Source organism: Brachycentrus maculatus, unplaced genomic scaffold (genome assembly GCF_059751285.1).
Source record: "Brachycentrus maculatus isolate JH-2025_06_01 unplaced genomic scaffold, ASM5975128v1 h1tg000349l, whole genome shotgun sequence".
In the NCBI taxonomy this organism is placed as follows: Eukaryota; Metazoa; Arthropoda; class Insecta; order Trichoptera; family Brachycentridae; genus Brachycentrus; species Brachycentrus maculatus.
Window position 1 is genome coordinate 474,308 of NW_028281098.1, and position 24,705 is coordinate 499,012.

The window sequence follows — 24,705 nt, forward strand, 5'->3', positions numbered from 1 at the left end:
ACATTATTAAAGAAAACACTTGTTTTGTTATTACTTGAGTTTATTTTATGAAAACTAGTTTCGGAAGTTAAGCTTCCATCTTCAGGTCTAAATGTAAACAGTTTACATTTAGACCTGAAGATGGAAGCATAGCTTCCGAAACTAGTTGTCATAAAATAAACTAAAATGGTAAAAAAACAAGTGTTTTCTTTAAAAATTTCAACATGTCTTACTACAAAGTAAATGCTGAAACAATAAATAAAATAAAGTAATGACAATGACGCATTATTTAATGCAGTGCCCTATGCACCATTTGGTGCAAGTGAATAGAAGATAGAGCTTGTCAGGAGCTTGGTCCACTCCATTTTTCTCTATGCTGCTGAAACATGGACCATAAAAACATCAGAAAAGAAGAAAAATTGACGCTTTTGAAATGTGGTATTGGAGGCGCATGCTCCGAATCCCACGGACAGCTAGACGCACCAACGAGTCCATTCGCCAGGAACTACACTTGGATGGCTTGACTCTGGTCAGTGTCTGTACAAGACAGATTCAGTTCTATGGACACGTTGTGCGTGACAACGAGGATAGCCTGGAACGACTGGTTGTGATTGGTAGCCTGGAGGAGAAGAGAGGGAGAGGAAAATCCCCACCTGACGGACCGATGGAGTTAAGGCAGCAGCAGGCACCTCGGTGGTTGGGGCGCTAGGTGCAGCGCAGTCAAGGGATAACTGGAGAATAGTCATTGCTTCCACAAGGGTCACAACCCTCAGTAATGAGGAATAACACGGAGATGAAGATAGAGAAGGTCCAATGATAATACTTGATGCAATATGATGTCGAACTTAGGCCATGTCTTGTATATTTACATAGTACGGAAGGCACTGGCTCATAAATCCTTATCATTTCGCAAACTGGTATATTTTGTAAGGCTAGATAGTTAATTTTGCAGTTATGTACTGCCAGTCCTGGGGTACCAACCTAATGTATGGAAGCGAAGCATGGAGTTGGAAAAAGAAGGTTGGGAGTGTACTGAATGCAGTCGAAATGCGATATCTCAGACGAATATGTGGCAAAACAATGTAAAACAGATGTTTGAATGGTGAAATAAGGAAAAAATGCATGGCTGAGATATGCACTATCAACAATTAAGAAAACTAAGCATAATCAAGTATTTTAAATAATTGAAAGCAGTCAGTTCAGGAGTCAGAATAATCGACGCGTATGTATAGGGAGATGCATGAATGCGGAAAAGGTGAAGAATTTTGCAAAGACAAGAGTGGTGTGACAATCTATTCCCTCTGCCTACCCCTGCGGAGCAGCATGATGCTTAGTTATTTTTTTTGACATCTCATCAAAGATGAAGAAGAATATGGAAGTCTGGGCATTTACTGGGCTGACGACCGTCATATAGGCTGGTTTAAGTGATCACTTCACACACGTGTAACATTCACCAATTCTACCCATTATTGACAGTTAGTTAGTGACAGATAAACGATAAAAGAAATGAATTGATAAATTTGGGTAAATCAATATATCAAATGCTATTTTCAATAAAAATATCAAATAAACACCAAAAATTTCACTAATTTAGACATCACAATAACACAATAATAAAACAACAAGTCAAAATGGACATTAATTTTGACATCTTGTTTTATTTTTTTGATTCATAATTCAAGCATTTTTGAATTGCTAGAAAATTGGAACAAACGCAATACTATTTCGAAATAATTTTAGTACATTTCTCAAGTAAAAAAATGCAAAGTTTTGCAATTTAAAACCTGCAAATTAAATTTCTTATCAAATTTAACAACATTATTCTATTCATCTTAAGAATATATAGTTTGCTGTATTTGATTGTGTCCATAAGTAACGGAGAACTCTATGGCTAGTCCATGGTAGTGTTACCAATTGCAGTAAAAGCTTGTTGATATAACGCATTTGCTATGATGGCGAAGTTTGTTAAGGAAATGAAATTTAACGCGGGCGACATTCAATCATTATTTCTTGACATCTCAAAATAGACGAAGAAGAATATAGAAGTCTGGGCAGTTACGGGGCTTACGACCGTCACAGGCTTATTTACGTTATCACTTTTTACACACATGTAACATTCACCAATTCTACCCATGATTGACAATCACACTACTCAAATTCTTGGAACTTCTATATATTACATATTAGTTCAAATTCGAAACAGTGCTTCAATCACTGAAGACATCTATGGAGAGATGAAAGAAGCTTTTTTATTGAGCAGAAACTTTTTCATTTGTATGTGAGGTTTATCTCTGTTGAGATGTCAAAAAATAAAATAAATAAAATAATTCCTATAATTGGAGATAATCCAGATTTGTGAACAAGTATTTGGACACACTCAAAATGTTGTAGACATTAGATCACATTGAAAGAATTATTTTAAGCTATATTTTTAATTTAGAAAGTATTTGATGATATTTTGTAATAAAGTGACACCTACCAAAGCAAACATAATAAGAAATTGGATGTTACATATTTTTTAAATATAAACTTGAAGGTAAGGGAAAAAATGTGCCAAATACAGGAACATTATGTTTTTGTAACGCACAAATATATGCATGTCAAAATTACATACAAAACATTGCCGTGCATCATAGATAAAAAAAAAACTTCCATCATATTTATGAAAACCCAGACTTTTGAAATAGTATTTGGACACACAAAAAATGTTGGATTTAGAGAAAATTAACCTGTCAACCGGGCGGGACGCATAAATATGTCAAACGTAAACAATATCGGGTACGGGTAGGACATATGAATACGTCCTTGAAATATATGTTTATTATATTATATATATGGACGTATATTTTTCCAACAACAAAGGTATTAGTCATCCATACATGTCTCGACATGAATTTAAAACACGGAGTGAATCAGTATTCGCGCCCGTTACAAGTTGCGTAATTGGACAGCGGACCGCCCGGTTCACAGGTTAAGTTGCGACTTATCGAATACTACACATCAAAACTGGTCTTCGTTACAATTATGGACACAGTCAAATTAAACAAAAAAAAAACAAAACAAAAAAACAGTAATTCAATTAAGAAACGATTTTCTCGAGTCAAATTTCTTTACCGTCCTCAAATTCGAATTCCTTCTCCCAACTCTCGTCCGAGTTGCTACTGGCGCTGTCCGCAACCGCCGACTTGTCTGCGAGCTCTTCGGAGAGGCTCTTGGCCTTCCCCTTCTTCGGGTCTTCGTCCACAAAGTGGTCCTCGACCAGCTTGCTCTGGATGTCCGAGGGCTTGGAGCCCTTCTGCGCGGGCTTTTTCTGTCCCTGCGTCAGTTTCTTCGCCATGGTTTTTTGCACGCTCGCGACCGTATCGGAGCTTTTCGATTTCGAATCGGGGGTCTTTTTCAGGGGGGTTATTTTGGACTGCGATTGAGTTTTCTTCGGGGATTTCGTCTGACAGAGTTGGGGGCTGGATGCCGACTTGGCGGGCGACGGGGCGACCGCCTGCTTGGCCGGCGCGGTCGCGGTCTGCTTGGCGGTGCGAATTTCTTCCTCGTACTCTTCCAGCAGTTTTATCTGCTGCTCTTCCGACAGTTCTACGTCCATCGCGAAGTCTTCTGGAACAGGTTCGAGTGTGAGCAATGACATATTGACTGTTGGCAGCTAGAAGGGTGACTGACAGTTGGCCATTTTTCAGAAGTTGTATCTGAAGCAGTATAAACTAACCACTTAACAGTCGAATTTTGGCGAGAAAATTGGTCGGTGCAGAAAATGATCACCATGGAAACAAATACATGAATATATTTGGGTCGGGCAAATTAATACCACCCAGTTGGAATAGGATTTGCCCGAGCAGCACTCGGACTCATCAATGCAACACAAACTTCTTGCCATGTGAAGGATAAACTGACAACTTGTTATTGAGGTAGTATAATTTTTAAAGAAAGTAATGATGTAAACTAAGGAAACGATGTAAACGTGTAATCAAAGTGGTGTAGGTGTGAATAAAAAAAATCTATATGTGTTGTATTTAAAGTCCAATATGTGATATTGAGCTGTTTTGGAAAATTATGATGTTAATTTTTTTTTTATGATTATCTTCTAGTCAAAACCCAACAGAGTAGGACTAATTTTGCGCGTTGGTTAGTTAAATACATACATAATACGCGCATGTATGTAAATTGCCTTCGTGGATAAAATTTCCAATAATTTATAAATTTTATATCTTAAAAATCCTGTTAAATAATTTAACAGTAAACAGAAAAAGAAGATGACGCACATTTAATAGAATCCGATTGAATAGATTGATAACTTATGTAATTAACGACAAGAAGAAGTCTAAGTATAATCAATCGTAAAACCGACGTTTACTAGCGCGTTGCTGCAAAAGCGGAGGTGCATGAATTGTGGAAGAGAGGTCCCTACCATACGGGAGGTGTCCTGCCTTACATCTTGGAGATGCTCCAGCCCAAGAAGACCGAGAAGAAGGCGCCATAATACGGCGACTCCACTTTCCCCCTTCAGACTCAGCTGATGATTTTTATTTTTTTTTCATTTTTATATCATAATCCATATCTCGGTAGTGTAAAGGCAAAGGGGTTTATCTGTCTCAGACCAAATTTTACAGGAGAGCAAAAACAAACTTGTAAAATTAAATATTTTGTTGTTTTGGTATATGTACATATCTTAAATAATAATAATAAAAAAAACCCTTATCCGCACCAAATGGTGCATAGGGCACTGCTTCATATAAATACAGTGTTATCTTGATCGTATACCCATGAAGGAAAGGTGATCAGCCCTCCGCTTCAGGTACCAGTCCAGGGTAATATTAAATAAATATTACAGTGAAAAAATCACTTATATTTATTTTACCCCCCCTGGGAATCGAACCCAGGACCTCCAGAACGGTAGCCGAGCGTGCTGACCATTACACTACGGAGGCGGACAAAAAATCGGACATATCTTAATAAAACTAAATAAGTATTGCAACTACAGCTATATCCTTTTGCCAGATTGTGGAATACACTATTTTAGACATTTTGTGGAACAAACTTAGAATATGTAATTTTTTGCAGGTATACCCCTTTGCCTTTACACTACCAATCTGTATAAGCGCCCTTGAGGTAGTGTTTTACGAAAATAGCACTATATCAATCATCCAAGATAATAATTATTATTATTACCATTGTCCCACTGCGAGCCGGCATCGTTGGCCTCCGCCAGGTGCGGGGAGGAGCCGCAGTTGGAGCGCACGCTGTCCGAGGGCGAGGGCGGCGTGCCGGCGGGCGTGGGCGAGGCGGCCCCGCTCAGCGGCTCCAGCACGCTGCTCACCACCGCGTCCGTGGGCTGGTAGGCCAGCGCGCTGTGCAGGTTGCTCAGCCGGTCCTCCAGCAGCGCCTTCCTGAACAGGTACCTGGAACGAGAGACAAAAGACACTATAGGGATTTCTCATGATGTTGTTTTATTGGCTAATGAATCAATATGAAAAATCACAAGACTATCATATTTATTGTAACTGCAGACTTGGTAGAATTCCATATTGAATTGTTGGGTAATATATCCAAAATAAAACAAGGTTTGTTGGATTGAATTCTACATTTATTTATGTGTATTTATGTATACGTGACGCGTTTCGTCTTCTTAGGACATTATCAAACACTCAAGTGTTTGATAATGTCCTAAGAAGTGAAAACTAAAATTGTGAAATACGGAATACTTAATTAAAAATTATGATTATAATTTATTTTTGATGATCAAATATCATATATGATTTCTTTGAAAATTTCAATCGAAAATATTATTTGGTTTAGAAATTGTGAAAGTGATATATTTTTGTGCTAATCGCGAAAAACGTCCGCTATAGACTAGAGTCTATTGTTCGAAGCGCCCGACTACAATGTGTTAATTTGCGATATAAGTAATAAGCGCAAGTGCCTACCTCTCCCAGAAGTCCTCGGCGGAGAGCGCGGCCGGCACGAGGCGCGCGAGCTTCTCCCGCAGCACGGGGCAGGCGCGCAGCAGGCGCTGCAGGGCGGGGGCCGCGGGGGGCGCGTGCACGCAGCGCCAGGCCTGCAGGCGGCCCAGCGCCTCGCCCTCGGGGGCCACCAGGTACGTCGCGTCCAGCCGCTGCAACGCCAGCACCTCCTTCTGCGCAGAAGGAGATATATTATATTTTATATGCGCACACACACGCACAACGCATGGATACAAATACTAATTTATGTATTAATTGTTAAATCAAACACCAATTTTTTGGGTCTACTATGTTGTATTTTATTGTTAACCTTCCCCTCCCAGTTATATGTATTTACTACAACTTAACTTTTCAAATGAGAATATCAATATAAAATATAATAGATACCGGCCCAGAATTTTTGTATTCCTTCATAATATAATTATGTATTATATGAAAGTATTATAATACAAAGTTATTGATTTTCAGCGACGGAAAAAAATAATTTGTGAAAATATCAGGAATTAAATCACCAATACACAATTTTTTCTGTGTGTGCGCTTGTGGCGTGCTTTGTAAGTGTACCCGCATGTTGTCTTTACAACGTCTTTACTCCGCCAGTAGCGCGCAGGTCGTCTTTTACGGCGGTTGTGTCGCTACGCCAGATATTGCAGTTATTTGCTAACTACTAACTATCACGCCGCTTCCCCGCTAGGGTAGGCAGAGAGAATAGAACGCCACACCTCTCTGTCTTTGCAAACATTCCTCACCTCTTCCACGTTCATGCATCTCCTCATACAAATCCGCCGATTGTTTCAACTCCTAACCTGACCGCTTTCAAGCATTTGGCTTACCTGATCGTAACAAGTTTTTCACGGTCTTCCTCTGTTCCTTTTTCCAATTACATTCGCCTTATGAATTTGTTTTACCGTTCTTTCCTCACTCATTCGTTCCACATATCCAAACCATCTCAACACACCTTTCATAATTTTATCGATATTGCTTGTCTCAGCTTTGCATTCCTTCTTTATTTCACCATTAGAACATCTATCATACATCGTTTTGTCGCACATTCATCGTTCTCTTTGTGTAATACCATTTAAGAACTCTACATCACGATCCGATATTCCGTCATCAGATCAACTGTAGGCTGATGAAAATTGGCTTCTGAAATAAGCAGGATATGCCGTTTTGACATGATGAAGTGGTTTCCCTACCTGGAGCGGCGTCAGAGGAACTGGTTCTCCATCCGTGATGATGTAGACTTCAGTGTCATCATCATCCGGAGACGGGTTCAATACTGTGTTTACTTGATCTGGAATACAAATTTAAATACAACATTTTGAGCGTGTCCAAATACTTGCTCACAAATCTGGATTATCTCCAATAAACCTGTTAACCGCAACTTGTAAGGGGCGCGAATACTGATTCACTCCGTGTCTTAAATTCATGTCGAGACATGTATGGATCACTAATACCTTTGTTGTTCCATAAATATACGTCCATATATATAATATAATAAACATATATTTCAAGGACAAATTCATATGTCCTTCCCGTACCCGATATTGTTTGCGTTGGACGTATTTATGCGTCCCGCCCGGTTAACAAGTTAAAGGAGTATTTTTCAAATTATTTTTTGACATCTCATCAAACATGAAGAAGAATACAGAAGTCTGGGCGTTTACGGGGCTGACGACCGTAATAAGTTGGTTTAAGTGATCACTTTACACACGTGTAACATTCACCAATGTTTTTTAAGAATATATTGCTCACTCCTTACAACAACATCATATATAAAAAAAAAAAACATGATTTTTCAGGAGATCTTTTTAAAAGTTTAAAAATATGATAAAATGTATTAAAAATTAATATAAAGCCACTTATTGAACTTTTTGCTGTGCAACAGATCTTTTTAAGTAAAACCTGAATATTTTTTCTCCATTTGAAAAATATTTAGTATATTTAAAAAAAAAAAAATAAACAATACCTTTTCTTCAAAAAGTAAAAACAACACTTTCTGTCCTGTAGCGGGTGAATATTAAGTTAAAAATATGCCGCTTTTGCTGGGATAACGTACATTTTCTGGGCATTCCGAAAACATGCAAAACTGAAAATTGTCGATTTTTTATATATGACGTTGTTGAAAGGAGTGAGCGATATCTTTAAAAGTACTGAAAATATGACACAACATTATCATCTAATAAATTTGTAGAACCCGTAGTGACCTCCTTAAAAGGGTAATGCTTCTCAATATACGTTTCCCATGCTTTCAGCATTTCTCTTATTACACCATCAAATTATTGCTCTGCTACTGCCTCAAGTCATTATGTGAAACATCCCTCGTTAACCTTTTACACGCGTCTTAGATATACCCATCCTCCCGTCACACGCGGCACTCCATTTGCGTAATCTAAATTACGACTTTAAACAATAATAACGTATGTATTTCAACAACCCGTGTTAAAGAAATCATCACCAACATTACGAAGTACGTTTCTAAATGTAAATAAACTCCTAAAACGTCACTAAATCTTGATAAATCATCGAAGATCGTTTCCCATACAAGGCCGGCGGCGCCATATAGACACTACATAAGTAGATGCATGCATATACACATCACACATACATACCGCACGTAAGAGCCGTGCGCGGGTACCGCACCAGACTGTTGCCGCCGTGAGCCGTTGTGGTTTTTATAGTTAACACTTGAAAAGGTCTTAGAATAATACACACTAAACTTAAAAAGACATAAATAACGCAACGATTGCTCTTCTATCGTCAGATGTTTATTTCTCGTGATCGCGAAAGCAATTTCAATGAAAACATATATTTCCGAAATTATGGTGTCCACCTATTTATGTATTCTTGCCTTTTCCGTAAAATCGAGAGTGCTCATCTTGTATATATAAAAATTATTTCATCCTTTAAAAAAATCTTCGAAAAGTCCCGCTCTGTAGAATCTTCGGTTAATATTGTATCAGGATTAATACCTGAAGTGAAATGATCGAATTCATGTACCATTGGTACAAAAGGGCCTGCATCGCACGAAATTTCATCCCCTTCTTCGACTTTTATCTCCATATCGGAATCATAAATAGATTCGGCAGCTTCACTATTACTGTCGCTTCCGCTCATTTCAAAATCCGAGTCTATTGACTCCAGATTTTTCAAAATTTCATCACCGCTAAGACTAGGACCTGACATTTTAAATTTAAGAAGTAAACTAAAATATATGTACTTAAAAATCACTTTTTTTAAATCACGTAATTGTTACTATACTTTTTCTTGACACTACATAAATCACTTCACGAATTTTTTTAATGAATAAAACGAAAAAAGTTTAAAACACAATAAAGTTCGATTCACTTTCTACAGATATTAAAATATCTCACTATGCATTTTGTACTAAAAACAGCCACCACATGATTACTGTTTGCATATTAAATAATGCTTCACGTCCTTAATAAATTAAATCAACTTAATAAGATTAATGATAGTTTTTCACATTCGCAAAATAAAGAGTACTTATGTTTCAAGTCAGTGCAGGCCACCGCTTATCTGAACCAAATACGCGCTTACGTCACACGCTCGCTACGGCGCGGGAACATTTAAATCTGCTGTTGATTTAATCAGAATTAGGGCTTGTCTTTAAAGTGTCGTCTGGTTGGCTGGGAACCTTATTTTAGACTGATGCCAAAAGATGTCAGTAGTGTAATGATTCAAGATTTTTTAGAGTATAAGTTTCACCACCGGCCAGTATATTTTCATTCGAATATCGCGGGAGAAACTTCGCGGCTCCTATATGAGTCGCCCGCGTACGAGGCAAGCATAGGGCGACTCACCCGTGAGTCGCCCGCGGCCGTCGGGTTAAGGAAGCATTTTTTACACAATCTCTTTTCCTCATTATGAGAGGTTCTTGTGTATTAATTTTGACCCCTGGGAAATGATTCCGGGACTTCCAACACGTTAGCCAAACGAGCTTACCACTACACTACGAAGGTAGATGCAAAATTACGTATGATCAAATAAAACATACCCATAAATGTACTAAAACTTTTCTTCATCGTGTTGGCTGTAGATTCAGGCTCATCCAGCTAAAAAAAAATAGTAAAAAATACATTACTTTCAATTTACATCAATACTTCAATGAATATATCGTTCCGAACATTTTTAATTTGTTGCCGACGGATGTTAGAGGTCAAAAAAAATATGGAACAAAGGCAAAATAAAGGAATGGGTAAATGATCAAGAGTTAATGTTATGAAAATTGTAAAATGTTTATATTCTTAATTTTTCTCTCTTTTTTTGTATGCATATGTATAAGGTTAAAATCGTTAAAAACAATAAAAAAAAGTATTAAAAATTACTCCGACTAAATAAACCGACAAGACACACAAGGTGGGGTGGGGTCTCTGCAAAAAAATAATTCCAAATATGTAAAAATTGTGATTTAAATAAATGTATACAATAAAAATTATTATTATATGTATTTCCCCTCATACTGGAAGTCCTGAAGAGACGAAGGTGGACATGGTTGGGACATGTCCTTAGAATGCCACCTGAGGGCATCAACCCCTCATGTCTCTTCTTCCAACCCCGAGGATTCCGGCGCCCCGGAAGGCCGCTAACGACCATTCACCGACTATACTCAGCGGAACTTCGAGACGCCGGACTGACCTGGGAGGAAGCCGAGGAGATGGCGCGTGACAGAGTGACTTGGAGACGACTCGTGTTGGCCATATGCTCCACCTAGGGAGCGAACATGGAAAGAAGAAGAAGACACAATAAAAAAATATATATTTATATATATTTTTTATTTGCAGAGGATACTTATTCCTCCATGCAAGTGAGTTTACTTTATTAACCACTCAACAGTCGAATTTTGGTGAGAAAATTCGTCAGTGCAGGAAATTATCACGAAACAACTCGAAACTAGACTACCCGAACACTGCTCGGGTTAGTGAAAAAAAACAATGCATTAATATATTCGGGTCGGGCAAATCAATACCACCAAGTTAGAATACGAAAAAATATCATCTGAGGATACATAAACCTGCGGATATTGCAGTAATTCATAGTTAGGACTAAGTTGGATTATTGTCCTACCCTCAGGGTCTTCCCGATGGCCGACGATGTGGTGTTGATGACGTGAGAAGCTTCACTCTTCACGGCTGTACTCAGCTCATCCAGATCTTTCTTTACCATGCCTAGCACCTCTACCGACTGAAAATAAATAAATAAATATTTTAAGGACTTTTTTTCATGCAAAGTGCTGGAACGGCGTTCCGGCACCTTTTATCATGGATAAATTTTATTTTCTAAATTTTCTAAACCAATTAGACGAAACAATGTTTGCTCCTACGTAATTACAACATATATTTTATATATATATATATATATATATATATATATATATATATATATATATATATATATATAACCCTTATCCGCACCACAATGGTGCATAGGGCACTGTGTCTTATAAACGCAGTGTTATCATGATCGTTTTACACATGAAGGAAAGGTGATCAGCCCTCCGCTTCAGGTACCAGTCCATTGTAATAGTGTATAAATATTACTGTGAAAAAATTAGTTATATTTAGTTTTACCCCCATTTATATAATTCTTCAAAATGATAAAATATGGTATTGTGCAAGAGTGATCACCTTACCTTCGTGTAAGTAATGATCAAGATAACATTGTGTCAATTTGATGCAGTGCCCTATGCACCATTGGGTGCGGATAAGGGTTATAAGTAAGTAAGTAATAAACTATTTTTTTTTAGTAAAACGCTTAACATTAAGTGAGTACTGGGACCTTTTTTGTTTAAAAAAAAAAGCCCTGTATATTATGATTGTTTCGGCAAATATTTCAGAAACACGTGTCACAATAGATTTAAAAAAATTGAGGTATTTACCAAGTAAAACTTAAATTAAAAATGGATAGATATTAGATATTACCACAGAGAGACTGCCGAATCAATAAATAAAATTGGTAAAAGAATTCTCTGCAAGTATGAGACAGGAAGCCTGCTTCTTTATTTTTTTAGGAATAACCCGCAAAGCATCTATTTTAGATGCTTGTCTGCAGGTAGGATAGTAAGGATAGGGAAGGTAAATGTGAAAAATACATCACAAACACCCAGAACAACTGAAAATAAATCTTTCTTGAATTCATTTTGCAATTTGCGGGAATCGAACCCGCGATGCAAGTTTCCCAGTCGAGCATCTACCCAACTACGACACAGCGCCTGTCCTGCCTGTTTGAATCCGGAAATGTTGTAGGAAGCTTTCGATGTAAGGGTGAAGGGTGGTGACTTGAAACCATTGCAGACCTTGTCCTTGGCTGCCGATATCCATGAGCCCCACCAGCCCCCGGAGTTAGGAGTTTCAGCAGCCTCCTCTCCCTTTTCCACATGTTCCTCGGTCTCCGGAGTCCCCTCGGCAGATTCCACAGGACTCTCTTCCTGCGGGCCGTCATCCTTCTTCTTATCCACCCTGGAACCGGATGAATGAAAACAATTTATTATTATTTTATTCTATCGGACATTGGGTTATTTATTTGAACTTCGTGTACAGAAAGAAATAAGTCATTGCTAAAAAGCAATAAGTTGCAACCAAACAAAAACAAACTAGTGATATTGGTCAAAATGATTGATACCATATATAGCTGTTTGCAATCAGAGGGTAGATAGTACTTGAACATTTAAAAAAACATAAATAACAAATTGATGATAATAAGGCAAAGGAAAAGGGGAGTTTAGGGAAGAAGGTAGAGGGAAAAACTAAGGGAGGAAGTTTGATGGACAGTTAGGATTCTAATGATAGATAGTAATGTCTCAAACATTTCTTAAAAGTTATTGGAGAAGGTGCATTATTTACGCGGAGAGGTAGTTTATTCCATAGTCTGGCCGCTTGGACAGAGAAGGAATTACTGAAGAATGATGTGTTATGGCGAGGAATGGAAAGTGTTCTTTCTTGGGAAGAACGAAGTGGTAAACCATATTTAAACATATTACATACATAAGTTACGTATATACTATTCCCGATGAGTATTCCACATGTATTTTACGTGTGAGATATTTGTGTTAGTGATTAGTTATATTTTGTCATTAGTTTCCTTTAAACATGCTTCTTGCCTTATGTTTTTTTTATATGCCTATTTACTGTACCTGTTTTATATTTTAAATTTTTCCCTGTGTTTTCTTATTTGTGTTTCAGTCTTGTTAACCATAATCCCATGTCCCAAAATGAATAGTGGAAATTATTCTTTAGTTCAATAGTGTTCTTTCTTGGGAAGAACAAAGGTTATTCACCTTACGGATGATATATCAATATTGTCTCAACTTGAGATGAAACATCTATCATTTTTTATTTTTTATATTCGTTAACGCTATTAATTTTGTACGGGTGTGAGTCGTGGCACCTCATCAAAACTCAGAGCAAGATACTGCAATGTTTTGCAAATAGGTGCCTGAGGCGAATACTGGGTGTAAAGTGGTATTTCAATTCAATTCAATTTAATTCAATTTATTCAATAATTAATATATACATTACAAACAAACATTTAAGGCGTATACATTAAAAAAACAAATTAAAAATTACGCAAGAAGACTCTTGTTAAATGTGTAGAAGAATCTCGCTTCGGAAAACTCCTTCGGACACATGGAACAGATCAATATCCAATGTGATATTGTTCAACATAGCGGTAGCTCTTCCTACGGGCATAACCATCAGCAGGTTGGTCCTGTGTATAGGAATATGAAACAATCTATGCCGACGCTGTCTTAGGTAACTATCGGGAACATACAGACCAATGCTCTGGATAATTTCAGGATTATCGATCATACCGCGCAACAATTGATAAAAATGCGTAATCAAATACACATTCCTTCTAGTCTCAAAACTATTGTAGCCAAGCATACCCTGGAGAAACTGGGTCGGGTAGAGCCAAGGATAATAGCCGTACTCTCTCATGTAGAGATACCTCAAAAACTTCTTTTGGACTTTCTCTACCATAAGAGAGTACTTAAGCTCGTGTGGCCCCCAAATCATCGAGCCACTCTCGAGTCTACTTCGCACCAAGGAGTTATAAAGAGTTCTCAGCACGCGGGTATTTTCGAAAACCCTTGCAGTAAGCAGAACAAATCTATGTCAAAAGTATGACTTTGTCAGGAATGACGATGTGAGGAGAAGAACCCAACAGCCCCTCATACTGGAAGTCCTGAAGAGGAGAAGGTGGACATGGTTGGGACATGTCCTTAGAATGCCACCTGAGAGCATCAACCCCTCATGTCTCTTCTTCCAACCCAGAGGATTCTTTTTTCATATAATAAGGAAAGAACGATACATGTTCCATGTCAAGTGACACCTTTAAAGTAATTAAACTACCTAGGTGCCCCAATATGATTGTATTCTAGGTACTATACATAACTTATATTACAACATTTTTTTGTATCGGAAAATGAAGTCACGATTACTTTTATCACTGTCATAAAATTTGATAAAACAAAAACAACAGAAAACTGTAAATAAAATACTTTAAATTGTAATACGTTATTTAATTACAATTATATGATGAAAAACTATTCCCTGAAATATATATATATAAGAGCCGGGATGAAGTAGCATGTCAATTAATTAAAATAATTAAGTAATTCAGTCCATTACGGCAGCCAAAATAGAAAACATATGATCTCAATATCTTATTATGCACATTGCGTAACTACGCCAGCTTCTGATAACAACAATAACATGTGATAACCGTAAACTAGAATACCAAAATACAGCCAAATGTTCAGCTGTGAATTACAGCAAACCGAGGTGGGGAAAAGTTCAAATAATTAAAATATGCGTAATTATTTTGTTTATACAAAGAGCGTCCGACAGACGGTGTACGCACCTATCCGACATCGCAGTTGCGGTACTTCTCGCGTTTGGCACTTAGAAGAACATTTATCCTGATTGTTTTGAGGGTACACGGTTAAAATTAATTCACTTTTATCAAAATGTCATTTACTCTGTTGACAAGTCTCTCGAGTATTTGTTGACAACCGCCATATTGTATTTGTCAACGTTGACACAAACTAACACCTGCGTAAATTATGTCGGACAAAGTATTTTAGTAAATCACGTAAAATAAATTAAAAAAATAAAACCAATAAGAAGTTTCGTCCGCATTAAAAAATCAACAACATCGATTTTAAAATGATGTTATGCTTACTTTATTTAAAATTGTATTAAAAATATATTTACAAAAACGTGGGTAGGTTTTCACTTCCGTACCGATAAAATACACGCACTTTCAACTTCACCTCAATGCACCCAATTTTATCTGCGGGTTTACAATGCGGTATTTACTTTTATAGTATGGATTAATATTTTTTGAATGTTCGTATAATAAAAATGAACTATTTGTTAATTCGGGGCTTACTTCTCCTCAGGAGCTAAAATATTTAGTGACATTATTTTATATTGATCGCTGACATCTTGTTGAATTCATTGGAATGCTATTTCTACAGTGTCGGTAAAATGTTCAAAGATGTCGCTATACGTATCATTCTACGCCAGCCGAGGAAAAAGAAGACATTTCTCCGATTCCTATTTTTGGGGCCTAAAACCTACATTTGATAAGTTTAATATTATTTTTCATTATTTCATTTGAATTCAGATCAGGTTTTCATAGTAAAACACGTCTACGTACAGAAAAAAACATGATGACAGCCAACAGGCGGAAAATTTGAAGTAACCGCTTCTCAAAGGTGCAGATAGAACACCAAATGTACTTATACACTTGTCCGATTAAATAATTACTCTGTCAATAATTAAATAATCATTCGAATAAAACATTTATCGTTACTCAAATATATCCATAAAGAAAAAAGGGTAAACATTCTTCGAAAGCAGTCCTGTCAAAAAAATTACGAAAAGACTGTCACCTAAATACTTTTTGATGAAAATGGCGCCATATAAATTAGTGTTATTATTATTTTTAAGTATATTATCTATATATTTAAAAATAATAATAATGCCTTTGGAGGGTCGGAGTGCCACGGGCGCCAGAAAAAAAGAGAGCCAAGTAAAAATTTCTCCGTTCACGACTGAAATGAAATTTTGAGAGTCGACGACAGTTTTTTTAGTTGTCGGTATAAAATCGGAATAAATTTTGACATTAAGAGGCAACCTAAGAACCTCATACCGTTAAGGAACCAAAGAGAAGTGCTCTAAATATATATGCGGGGTATATTGTGTCACCAAAATATAATATTATTGTGTGAGTAGGTACTTGTATATTTAAAGATTTAAAATGGGTAAGTGCGTGTTGTTGTTATGCAGCAGGTAAAGTAAGTACCTACCTGTTGCAAAATAACCTTTTAGCGTCGGAGCGTATAAAGTGACATCGGAGTAACGTATAATAGTAAAACTTCGAGCATGAGACCTAAGTTACGCTTGCAAATACCTAGCAAAAAGAGGGCAATCTACAAAAAGCGCCAAGCAAGATTTTTATTTAAATAATACAATGTTTTAACAAAATACGAAGAGAAAATAGAGATCACTTGATACATGGATTGCATTCTAAAATATCCATAAAAATATTATTCCACTTAAGTATTATAAAAACGTTATTCTTTTAAGTATTATGAATCATTATTCTTGAATCATTATCACTTTATTATGAAACATTATTCTTGAATCACTAGAACTTCACTAGAGATATCTATTGGTGAGATGAAAAGAAGCTTTTTATTGAGCAGAAACTCTTTTTGGAATGTGAGGTCCGAATCCTGGATTATAATCACACACGTGAGAAACGCCAGATAATATCATTTTCATTTTTATTATTAAAGCTTATAATTTGACCAGATAATGGGTGAATGTTACACGTGTGTAAAGTGATCACTTAAACCAGCCTATGACGGTCGTCAGCCCCGTAAATGCCCAGACTTCCATATTCTTCTTCATCTTTGATGAGATGTCAAAAAACAATAAGATATTTCATTTCTTACTAGCTTAATATTGCCCTGAAAAAAACTTGGAAGTATAATACATTGACTTGTTAAAAATGACTAACTGCATTAATGTTTATTTTCTTGCCAAGCAAAAATGACTCAAATGGCCCTCCTGAACATTTTACGTATTTGTTAGTTGGTCGCGTTCTCCTGTATGACTACGATATAAGAAATTCTGCTCAATAAATAAGCTTCTTCGTCTCACCAATAGATGTCACTAGTGAACATTCTAGTGATTCTTTTACAATGTTTCAAAATTGGATCATATATATACGATAAAACTACAAGAATTTGAGTAGTGTGGTTGTCAATGATGGGTAGAATTGGTGAATGTTACACGTGTGTAAAGTGATCACTCCTATGACGGTTGTAAGCCCCGTAAACATTCAGACTTATATATTGTTCTTCATCTTTGTTGAGATGTCATAATATAATAAATAAATAATATAATATACTCGTAATATAATAAATAATATAAACGCATTTATTTCTTTCGACTAAGTTCATATTTCCTCATGCAGATGTAATATGTTTTAATGGTAGACAGTGGTCAAGGTACGTGCTTTTCCACAATATTACTTCGAGTTCAATATCGGGAATAAATTATTGCATTCTCTGTGAGGCGCTCATATTGCACTGTGCCTTACTATACACTATGCAGAGTAGAATTATGGCTAAAAGGCGATAAATAGAAGGTATAGCATGGCTTTAGACTATAAATAACCAAATCGCCATTAAAATAAACCATATAATACTCATTACAGCGCCTAAAACAAATGTCAGAACCCAAAGTTTTTTCGAATAAGAATATGTGGTTTTTCACATTTAATGTGTAAAAGGGATTGCATTAACATATATAACATATGAAGTATATAATAAATTAATATGCAGAGGTCCTGAGTTATTGTAAAATACATGGTAACAATTTATTCCTTTATTCATGTACAGAAAAATATATGTAAATTGGCGAGCTTATTGCTACAAGCAATATCTTCCAGCCAACCAAAAATTGACTAGTGATATTGGTCAAAATGTGTTTTACTTTATATAGCTGTTTTCAATCCGAGGGTAGATAGTGCTTGAACATAACACAACACACAAATTACAAATTACTGCTGAATTAATTATGAAACTACTTTATATGAAATATTAATGAAAATTACAAATTGATGATAATAAGGATGGCATAGAAAAAAGGGAGTTTAAGGATGGAGGTAGAGGAAAAACTAAATTAGAAGGTTTGATGGACAGTTAGGATTTTAATGATAGATATGAATAAAAACGCAATGTTTTATCGTTTTTGTTTTCACATTTAATGTGTAAACGGCATTGCGTTAATACTATAACAGATTATAGTGAATAAATAATAAACCTACATATACTTATCTACTAAAGATGCAAAGGTCCAGAGTTATAAAAAATATTATAGTTACAATTTGAAGTTAAAGAAATATTTTAAGTACATTTTTCGGATGTACAGGTGAAATAGGAAATCGATTTACGATACGAAACTTGAGCTGAAATATGTAATAGACTATGAATCTATAGCTGAAATAGGAAATTGGGCTTTGAATGTAGGTATACGTAAATTGGAAATTAAGTTATGAAAATACAGCTGAAACAGGAAATTGCGTTATAAACTTCAGCTGAAATGTGAAATTGGATTGTGAATCTATAGCTAAAATAGGAATATTAACCCTGGATAACTAAAATATATTTGTAGATACATAGTAACTAAATATTCGTCAGGCGAACTACGCAATTAAAAACGTGAAAATTATAAAAGTATTTACTAAAAATAGTAACTGGTTACGTGACATTTAAGTTTGGTTTATCAGGAATGAATGTAAGAGACATGTAACAATAAATCACTATTCTGTTAATAAAGCCTGGCGGGTGCGGGGTGCAGGGATGTATGTGCACTTGACTTTTTCGGAGAAGGGTGTCGTCGCGTTGACGAATGTTTAGTTATCTAAGGTTAATTGCGAATAAACAGGTGAAAGATGAAATTGGATATAGAATATACAGCTAAAATATGTAATCGCTTAAATTCTGTAGCTGAAATATGAAATGCAATTATGAATATACAGATGAAATTTTATATTGCACATCAAATCTACAAGTGAAATATGAGATTGGAAATCGAATCTACTGCTGAAATATGAAATTAAATTACGAATCTACAGGTAATGTTTGAAATTGGATAAAGAATCTGCACCTGAAATATGAATTAGGTTATATATGGATTAAATTCTATAGCAGAAATATGAAATGGGATTACAAATATACAGGTGAAATATAATATTGGATATCGAATCTACAGCTAAAATATGAATCTAAAAGTGAAAATCGAATCTACAGCTAAAATATGAATCTAAAAGTGAAAATCGAATCTACATCTGAAATATGAAATTGAAAATCGAATCTACAGCTGAAATATGAATTGGATTATAAGTACAATATATGGCTTAAATTCTATAGCAGAAATATGAAATAGCATTACGAATAGATATGCAAGTGAAATATAATATTGGAAATCGAATCTACAGCTGAAATATGAATTAGATTATTAGGCTTAAATTCTATAGCAGAAATATGAAATGGGGTTACGAATATACAGGTGAAATATAAAATTGGAATTCGAATCTACAGCTGAAACATGAAATTGAAAATCGAATCTACAGCTGAAATATGAATCTAAAAGTGAAATATAAAAAATGAAAACTGAATCTACAGCTGAAATACGAATCTACAATTGAAATATAAAAATTGAAAACCGAATCTACAGCTGAAATATGAATCTACAAGTGAAATATAAAAATTGAAAACCGAATCTACAGCTGAAATATGAATTGGATTATATATGGCTTAAATTCTATAGCAGAAATGTGAAATGGGATTACGAATATACAGGTGAAAAATAATATTGGATATCGAATCTTCAAGTGAAATATGAAATTGGAAATCGAATCTACTGCTGAAATATGAATCTACAGTTGAAATATGAAACAGCTGATATGTGGAATTGGATTACGTATTCACAACTGAAATATAAGAAAAATGCAATTTTTATAATTATTTTTTTTTAAATTAAATTTACTAATCTTATCTAAGAAAAGTGATATCACGGAAAATTATTTGAAATAAAATATGAGAACCAAAAGAGATTTATCATTTTATATGTTATATAAAAATACGAAATATAATTTTGGCAGATTTTGCATCTCGCGGCAAAAAAATACCGCATTTGACAATCTAGAAAACCGCGCAAAAAGTCGCCATGTTTGTTTTCCAAAACAAGAATGCTGCTTTATTGGTCACGATCGAAGATCAATGCTCATTCGGACTGGCCGCGCATCTCGAACACAAGTCGACGGAAACGTGCCGTCCCTGTTGCTCTCACGAGCTCTATTAGGAGGAGAGAAAGAGACGACTGGCGCTGCTGGCGTCGCTTTGGAGGGAAAAGCAATTTATTCCGACGTTTTTTGTATTCTTTTTTCATATAATTTAGGGCTGACGGGTAAAAACGGCCACCGAATTGCTTTAACTTGCCGGTAAGTAGGTACCTACACATATTTGTTTATTTTTATTATTATTTATTTTCACTGAGATTTTTCACTCTGTATCACTGACTTTTTGGAAATCCGTATATTAATAAATAATTAAAAATTCACTTTGAATCAAAAAAGACTATAGTATTATTTTTTGACATCTCATCGAAGATGAATAAGAATATGGAAGTCTGGGCATTTACGGGGCTGACGACCGTTATGGGCTGGTTTAAGTGATCACTTTACACACGTGTAACATTCGCCAATTCTACCCATTATTGACAACCACACTACTCAAATTCTTTAAAGCTCTAAATATCGCTCACTCCTTTCAACAACGTCATGTATCAAAAACCGTCCATTTTCAGTTGTGTTATGTTTTCGGAATGCCCCGAAAATGTACTATATCCCAGCAAAAGCGGCATATTTTTAACTTAATATTTACTCGCTACAGGGCAGAAAGTGTTGTTTTTGCATTTTGAAGAAAATGTACTGTTTAATTATTTTTTTTTATATACTAAATATTTTTCGAATGGAGAGAAAACATTCAGGTTTCCTAAAAAGATCTGTTGCACAGTAAAAAGTTCAATACGTGACTTGATATTTATTTTTAATACATTGTATTATATTTTTAAATTTTAAAAACGACCCCCTGAAAAATCTAGTTTTTTTACATATGACGTTGTTGAAAGGAGTGAGCGATATGTGTTCTCCATTGGGATAACATTTTTCCATAACTTTTTTAAATGTCTCGAGAAGCGTAAAAGCTACGTTCTTTTTTGTTAGGGTTGCTTTCTTTAGGTTCTTTTTCCTCACTTTGAATTTGTATATTATGTTCATTCTCTTGTCGGTCCATTAGAGATTCATTAGTCAAGGGTTCAGAATGAGATTAAATCATCTCATTAGTATGTTCACTGTTATATTAATATCACTTCTTTCAAGAACGTCATATATTTTCAAAAATAGTCAATTTTCAGTTGTGCATGTCAGTTGTGTGTCAATTTTCGGAATGCCCGAAAAATGTACTATATCCCAGCAAAAGAAGTATATTTCAAACTTAATATTTACCCGCTACAGGGCAGAAAGTGTTGTTTTTGCATTTTAAAGAAAAGGTATTGTTTAATTCGTTTTTTTTTTAAATAAACTAAATATTTTTTAAATGGAGAAAAAACCTTCAGGTTTTACCTAAAAAGATCTGTTGCACGGTAAAAAGTGCAATAAGTGTCTTGATATTAATTTTTAATACATTGTATTATATTTTTAAACTTTAAAAACGTTCTCCTGAAAATCAAGTTTTTTGATTTATGACGTTCTTGAAAGGAGTGAGCGATATGTTCACTGCACGGAAACAAAATATTTTTGCATTATTGCCAAAAAAGATGAAAAGAAGTTTTAAATGCGCGAAATAGCGAATTGTGCGAAAGTCGATATTTTTACATACTGTGAAACGCCTGAAAACATGATTTTCTAATTTTTACGTAATTTATATTTTGACCAGTTATTATTAATCAAAATATATGTAAAGAAAAAAATGTAAAAATTACTTCTTTTTACTATTCGGACACACTCAAAATGTTGTCATTTTCGTAAAATAATACCTTATGAGTCATTTATAAATAGTAATGTCTGGATAAATTAACGTAAAAAAATTTATTACACATTTTGCTACAAAAATATTTATAGGTTATTCAGATTTTTTTTTTTTAAACGGGTCTAGTTGTATTTTCTAGGGTTATTTTCCGAGAATCTGAAGCCATTATGGAACTTGCAGCCCCGGCTTTTGGGGCGATATTAGTGTGTCAGTGATTGATTTGTTGACTGATGGTATTGGTGTTGTCAGATTCAAAATAAAAACATTTTATTTGAAATATTTCTTGTCTAATTTTAGCGCGTCGAAAAATCATTAATTTTTTTGCTGTAATTTACATTGAATAACCTTTAGTTAAACCTCCAATTTTTCTGTGTTTAAGAAAAATGATGTAATTGTTATATACTTATTTGTTTAAAAAATAGTATTTTTGTTTTTATTATTTACAAAAATATTCCAATTTCATACTATTTCTGTGAGCCTAAGCAGCTCATTATTAGAAATATGTATCAAATTGTGGTAGAGTGGATTCGAACCGAGAAACTCTGACTTAAGAGTCTGTGACACTAACCACGGGACCACAACCCGACACTACATAATTTTAATTTCAATTTCAATTTATTTATTTATAATTAACATACACATTAGAAACTTAAAATTTAAAGCGTATACAAAAAATCGAAAATAAGCATGAATACTATTTCTAAAGGTGTAGAAGAATCCCGCTTCGGAGAACTCCTTCAGACGCATGGAACAGAGCGAATTGGTGAATGTTACGCGTGTGTAAAGTGATCACTTAAACCAGCCTATGATGGTCGTCAGCCTCTTCATTTTTGATAAGATGTCAAAAAATAATATGAAAATAACTCCTCTAATTGGAGATAATCCAGATTTTGTGAACAAGACTTCGCTCACTCCTTTCAAGAACGTCATAAATCAAAAATTGCAAATTTTCAGTTGTGCGTGTTTTCGGAATGTCCAGAAAATGTACTATATCCCAGCAAAAGCGGCATATTTTTAACTTAATATTTAACCGCTACGGGGCAGAAAGTGTTGTTTTTGCATTTTGAAGAAAAGGCATTGTTTAATTATTTTTTTCAAAAAACTAAATATTTTTCAAATGGAGAAAAAAACTTCAGATTTTACCTAAAAAGATCTGTTGCACAGTAAAAAGTTCAGTAAGTGGCTTGATATTTATTTTTAATACATTGTATTATATTCTTAAACTTTAAAAACGTTCTCCTGAAAAATCAAGTATTTTTATTTATGACGTTCTTGAAAGGAGTGAGCGAAGTATTTGGACACACTCAAAATGTTGCATAAAGAAAGTACTGAACTTAATGAATAATTTGATTTAAAAATATTAACCAATATAAAACAGTAACCATTACTTGGTGAGTTAAATATTTTATAAAATCAGTCAATTTTCAATTGTACGCGTCGAATTTTTTTAAAGAAAACTGTTTCAATCGATTCTGGCAACACAGTTCGAAGGTAGCCCGCGTAAAATATTCAAGAATTCTTCTTTTTTTATCAATCCACATCATTCCTTATGCCCTTCTGTGACAGCCAGTGACGCTATTGTCAAACCGATTCCAAATCATACGCCCGTCTCGGTCACCCGTCCCCAAAACGGCCAAGGATGAAAGAGACGCGGATATTGGAAATATCGCAGTAGCGCGACGTTTTTATGCCATCCGAGAAAAACGAGCATTTGAAAGTTGAACGTAAAAAATCGCCAGGTTAAATAAATTGACGGAATGAGAATAAATTGCAAGTTCCTACCTCGGATTTTTTTGCTCCAATCTGGCAACACTATTTTCAATCCTTTTAATGCGGATTCTTCAGCCAAAAAAGAGTGTTTTTTTGCCTAGAATTTTCACTCATGAATTACATGAAATTATAGTAACTTTCATAAAGAGTAAATCCACTCACGAGCAGCTATATATAAGCTATATATTTAATACATTATTTATATAATAATAAATCCCTTACCGCACCCCAATGGTGCATAGGGCACTGCTTCATATAAACGCAGTGTTATCTCGATCGTTTTACACATGAAGGAAAGGTGATCAGCCCTCCACTTCAGGTACCAGTCCAGTGTAATATTGAATAAATATTAGAGTGAAAAAATCACTTCTATTTATTAAACCTCCCTTGGGAATCGAACCCGGGACCTTCAGAACGGTAGCCGAGCATGCTGACCATTACACTACGGAGGCGGACAAAACTACAACTGCATTTTTATTTTTTTTAAATTTTTATTATTATTTTTTTATATTTATTTAAAATATAACTTTAATATATAACATATGGTTTTGTAAAGAAAAGAGTCATTGAAAGGCATGGAGTTAAAAAATGATGAAAATATTATACAATATATGTAGTTATATTCTAAAAAAACGATTTCCAATATTAATTCTATAAAAAAATGCGTTGGAGATATGTCTGGCCCCTTGGGGTGCAGGGCTCTTTCTGAAATGGGTGTTTGCGAGTTCAGACTCAATTCAAAAAAATATATGACCAAGGAGTTCGTTTACATTAGTAGTGTCGAAGTAACTCAAGCTAGTACGAGTTCGGGTATGCAATCTCGAATACTCTAGCCATAACTGCTATTATCCATCC

General features: G+C 35.1%; 1 protein-coding gene across 2 annotated transcripts; it reads right to left on the minus strand.

The window, feature by feature from the left end:
- Positions 1 to 1,316: 1,316 nt before the first annotated feature.
- Positions 1,317 to 15,012, minus strand: LOC148303767 (uncharacterized). 2 transcript variants are annotated; one of them, XM_088269402.1, is made up of 8 exons: positions 14,832 to 15,012; positions 12,265 to 12,427; positions 11,037 to 11,153; positions 9,967 to 10,024; positions 7,145 to 7,242; positions 5,913 to 6,121; positions 5,158 to 5,387; positions 1,317 to 3,585 (listed from the first exon to the last, which is right to left on the minus strand). In XM_088269402.1, exons 1-8 carry the CDS (start codon positions 14,840 to 14,842, stop codon positions 3,080 to 3,082), a joined length of 1,392 nt encoding a protein of 463 aa, XP_088125528.1. In that variant the 5' UTR covers positions 14,843 to 15,012; the 3' UTR covers positions 1,317 to 3,079. The 2 variants fall into 2 exon arrangements, with proteins under 2 accessions (XP_088125528.1, XP_088125527.1); XM_088269401.1 differs by having other exon boundaries at positions 1,317 to 3,588.
- Between the last annotated feature and the right edge of the window lie 9,693 nt (positions 15,013 to 24,705).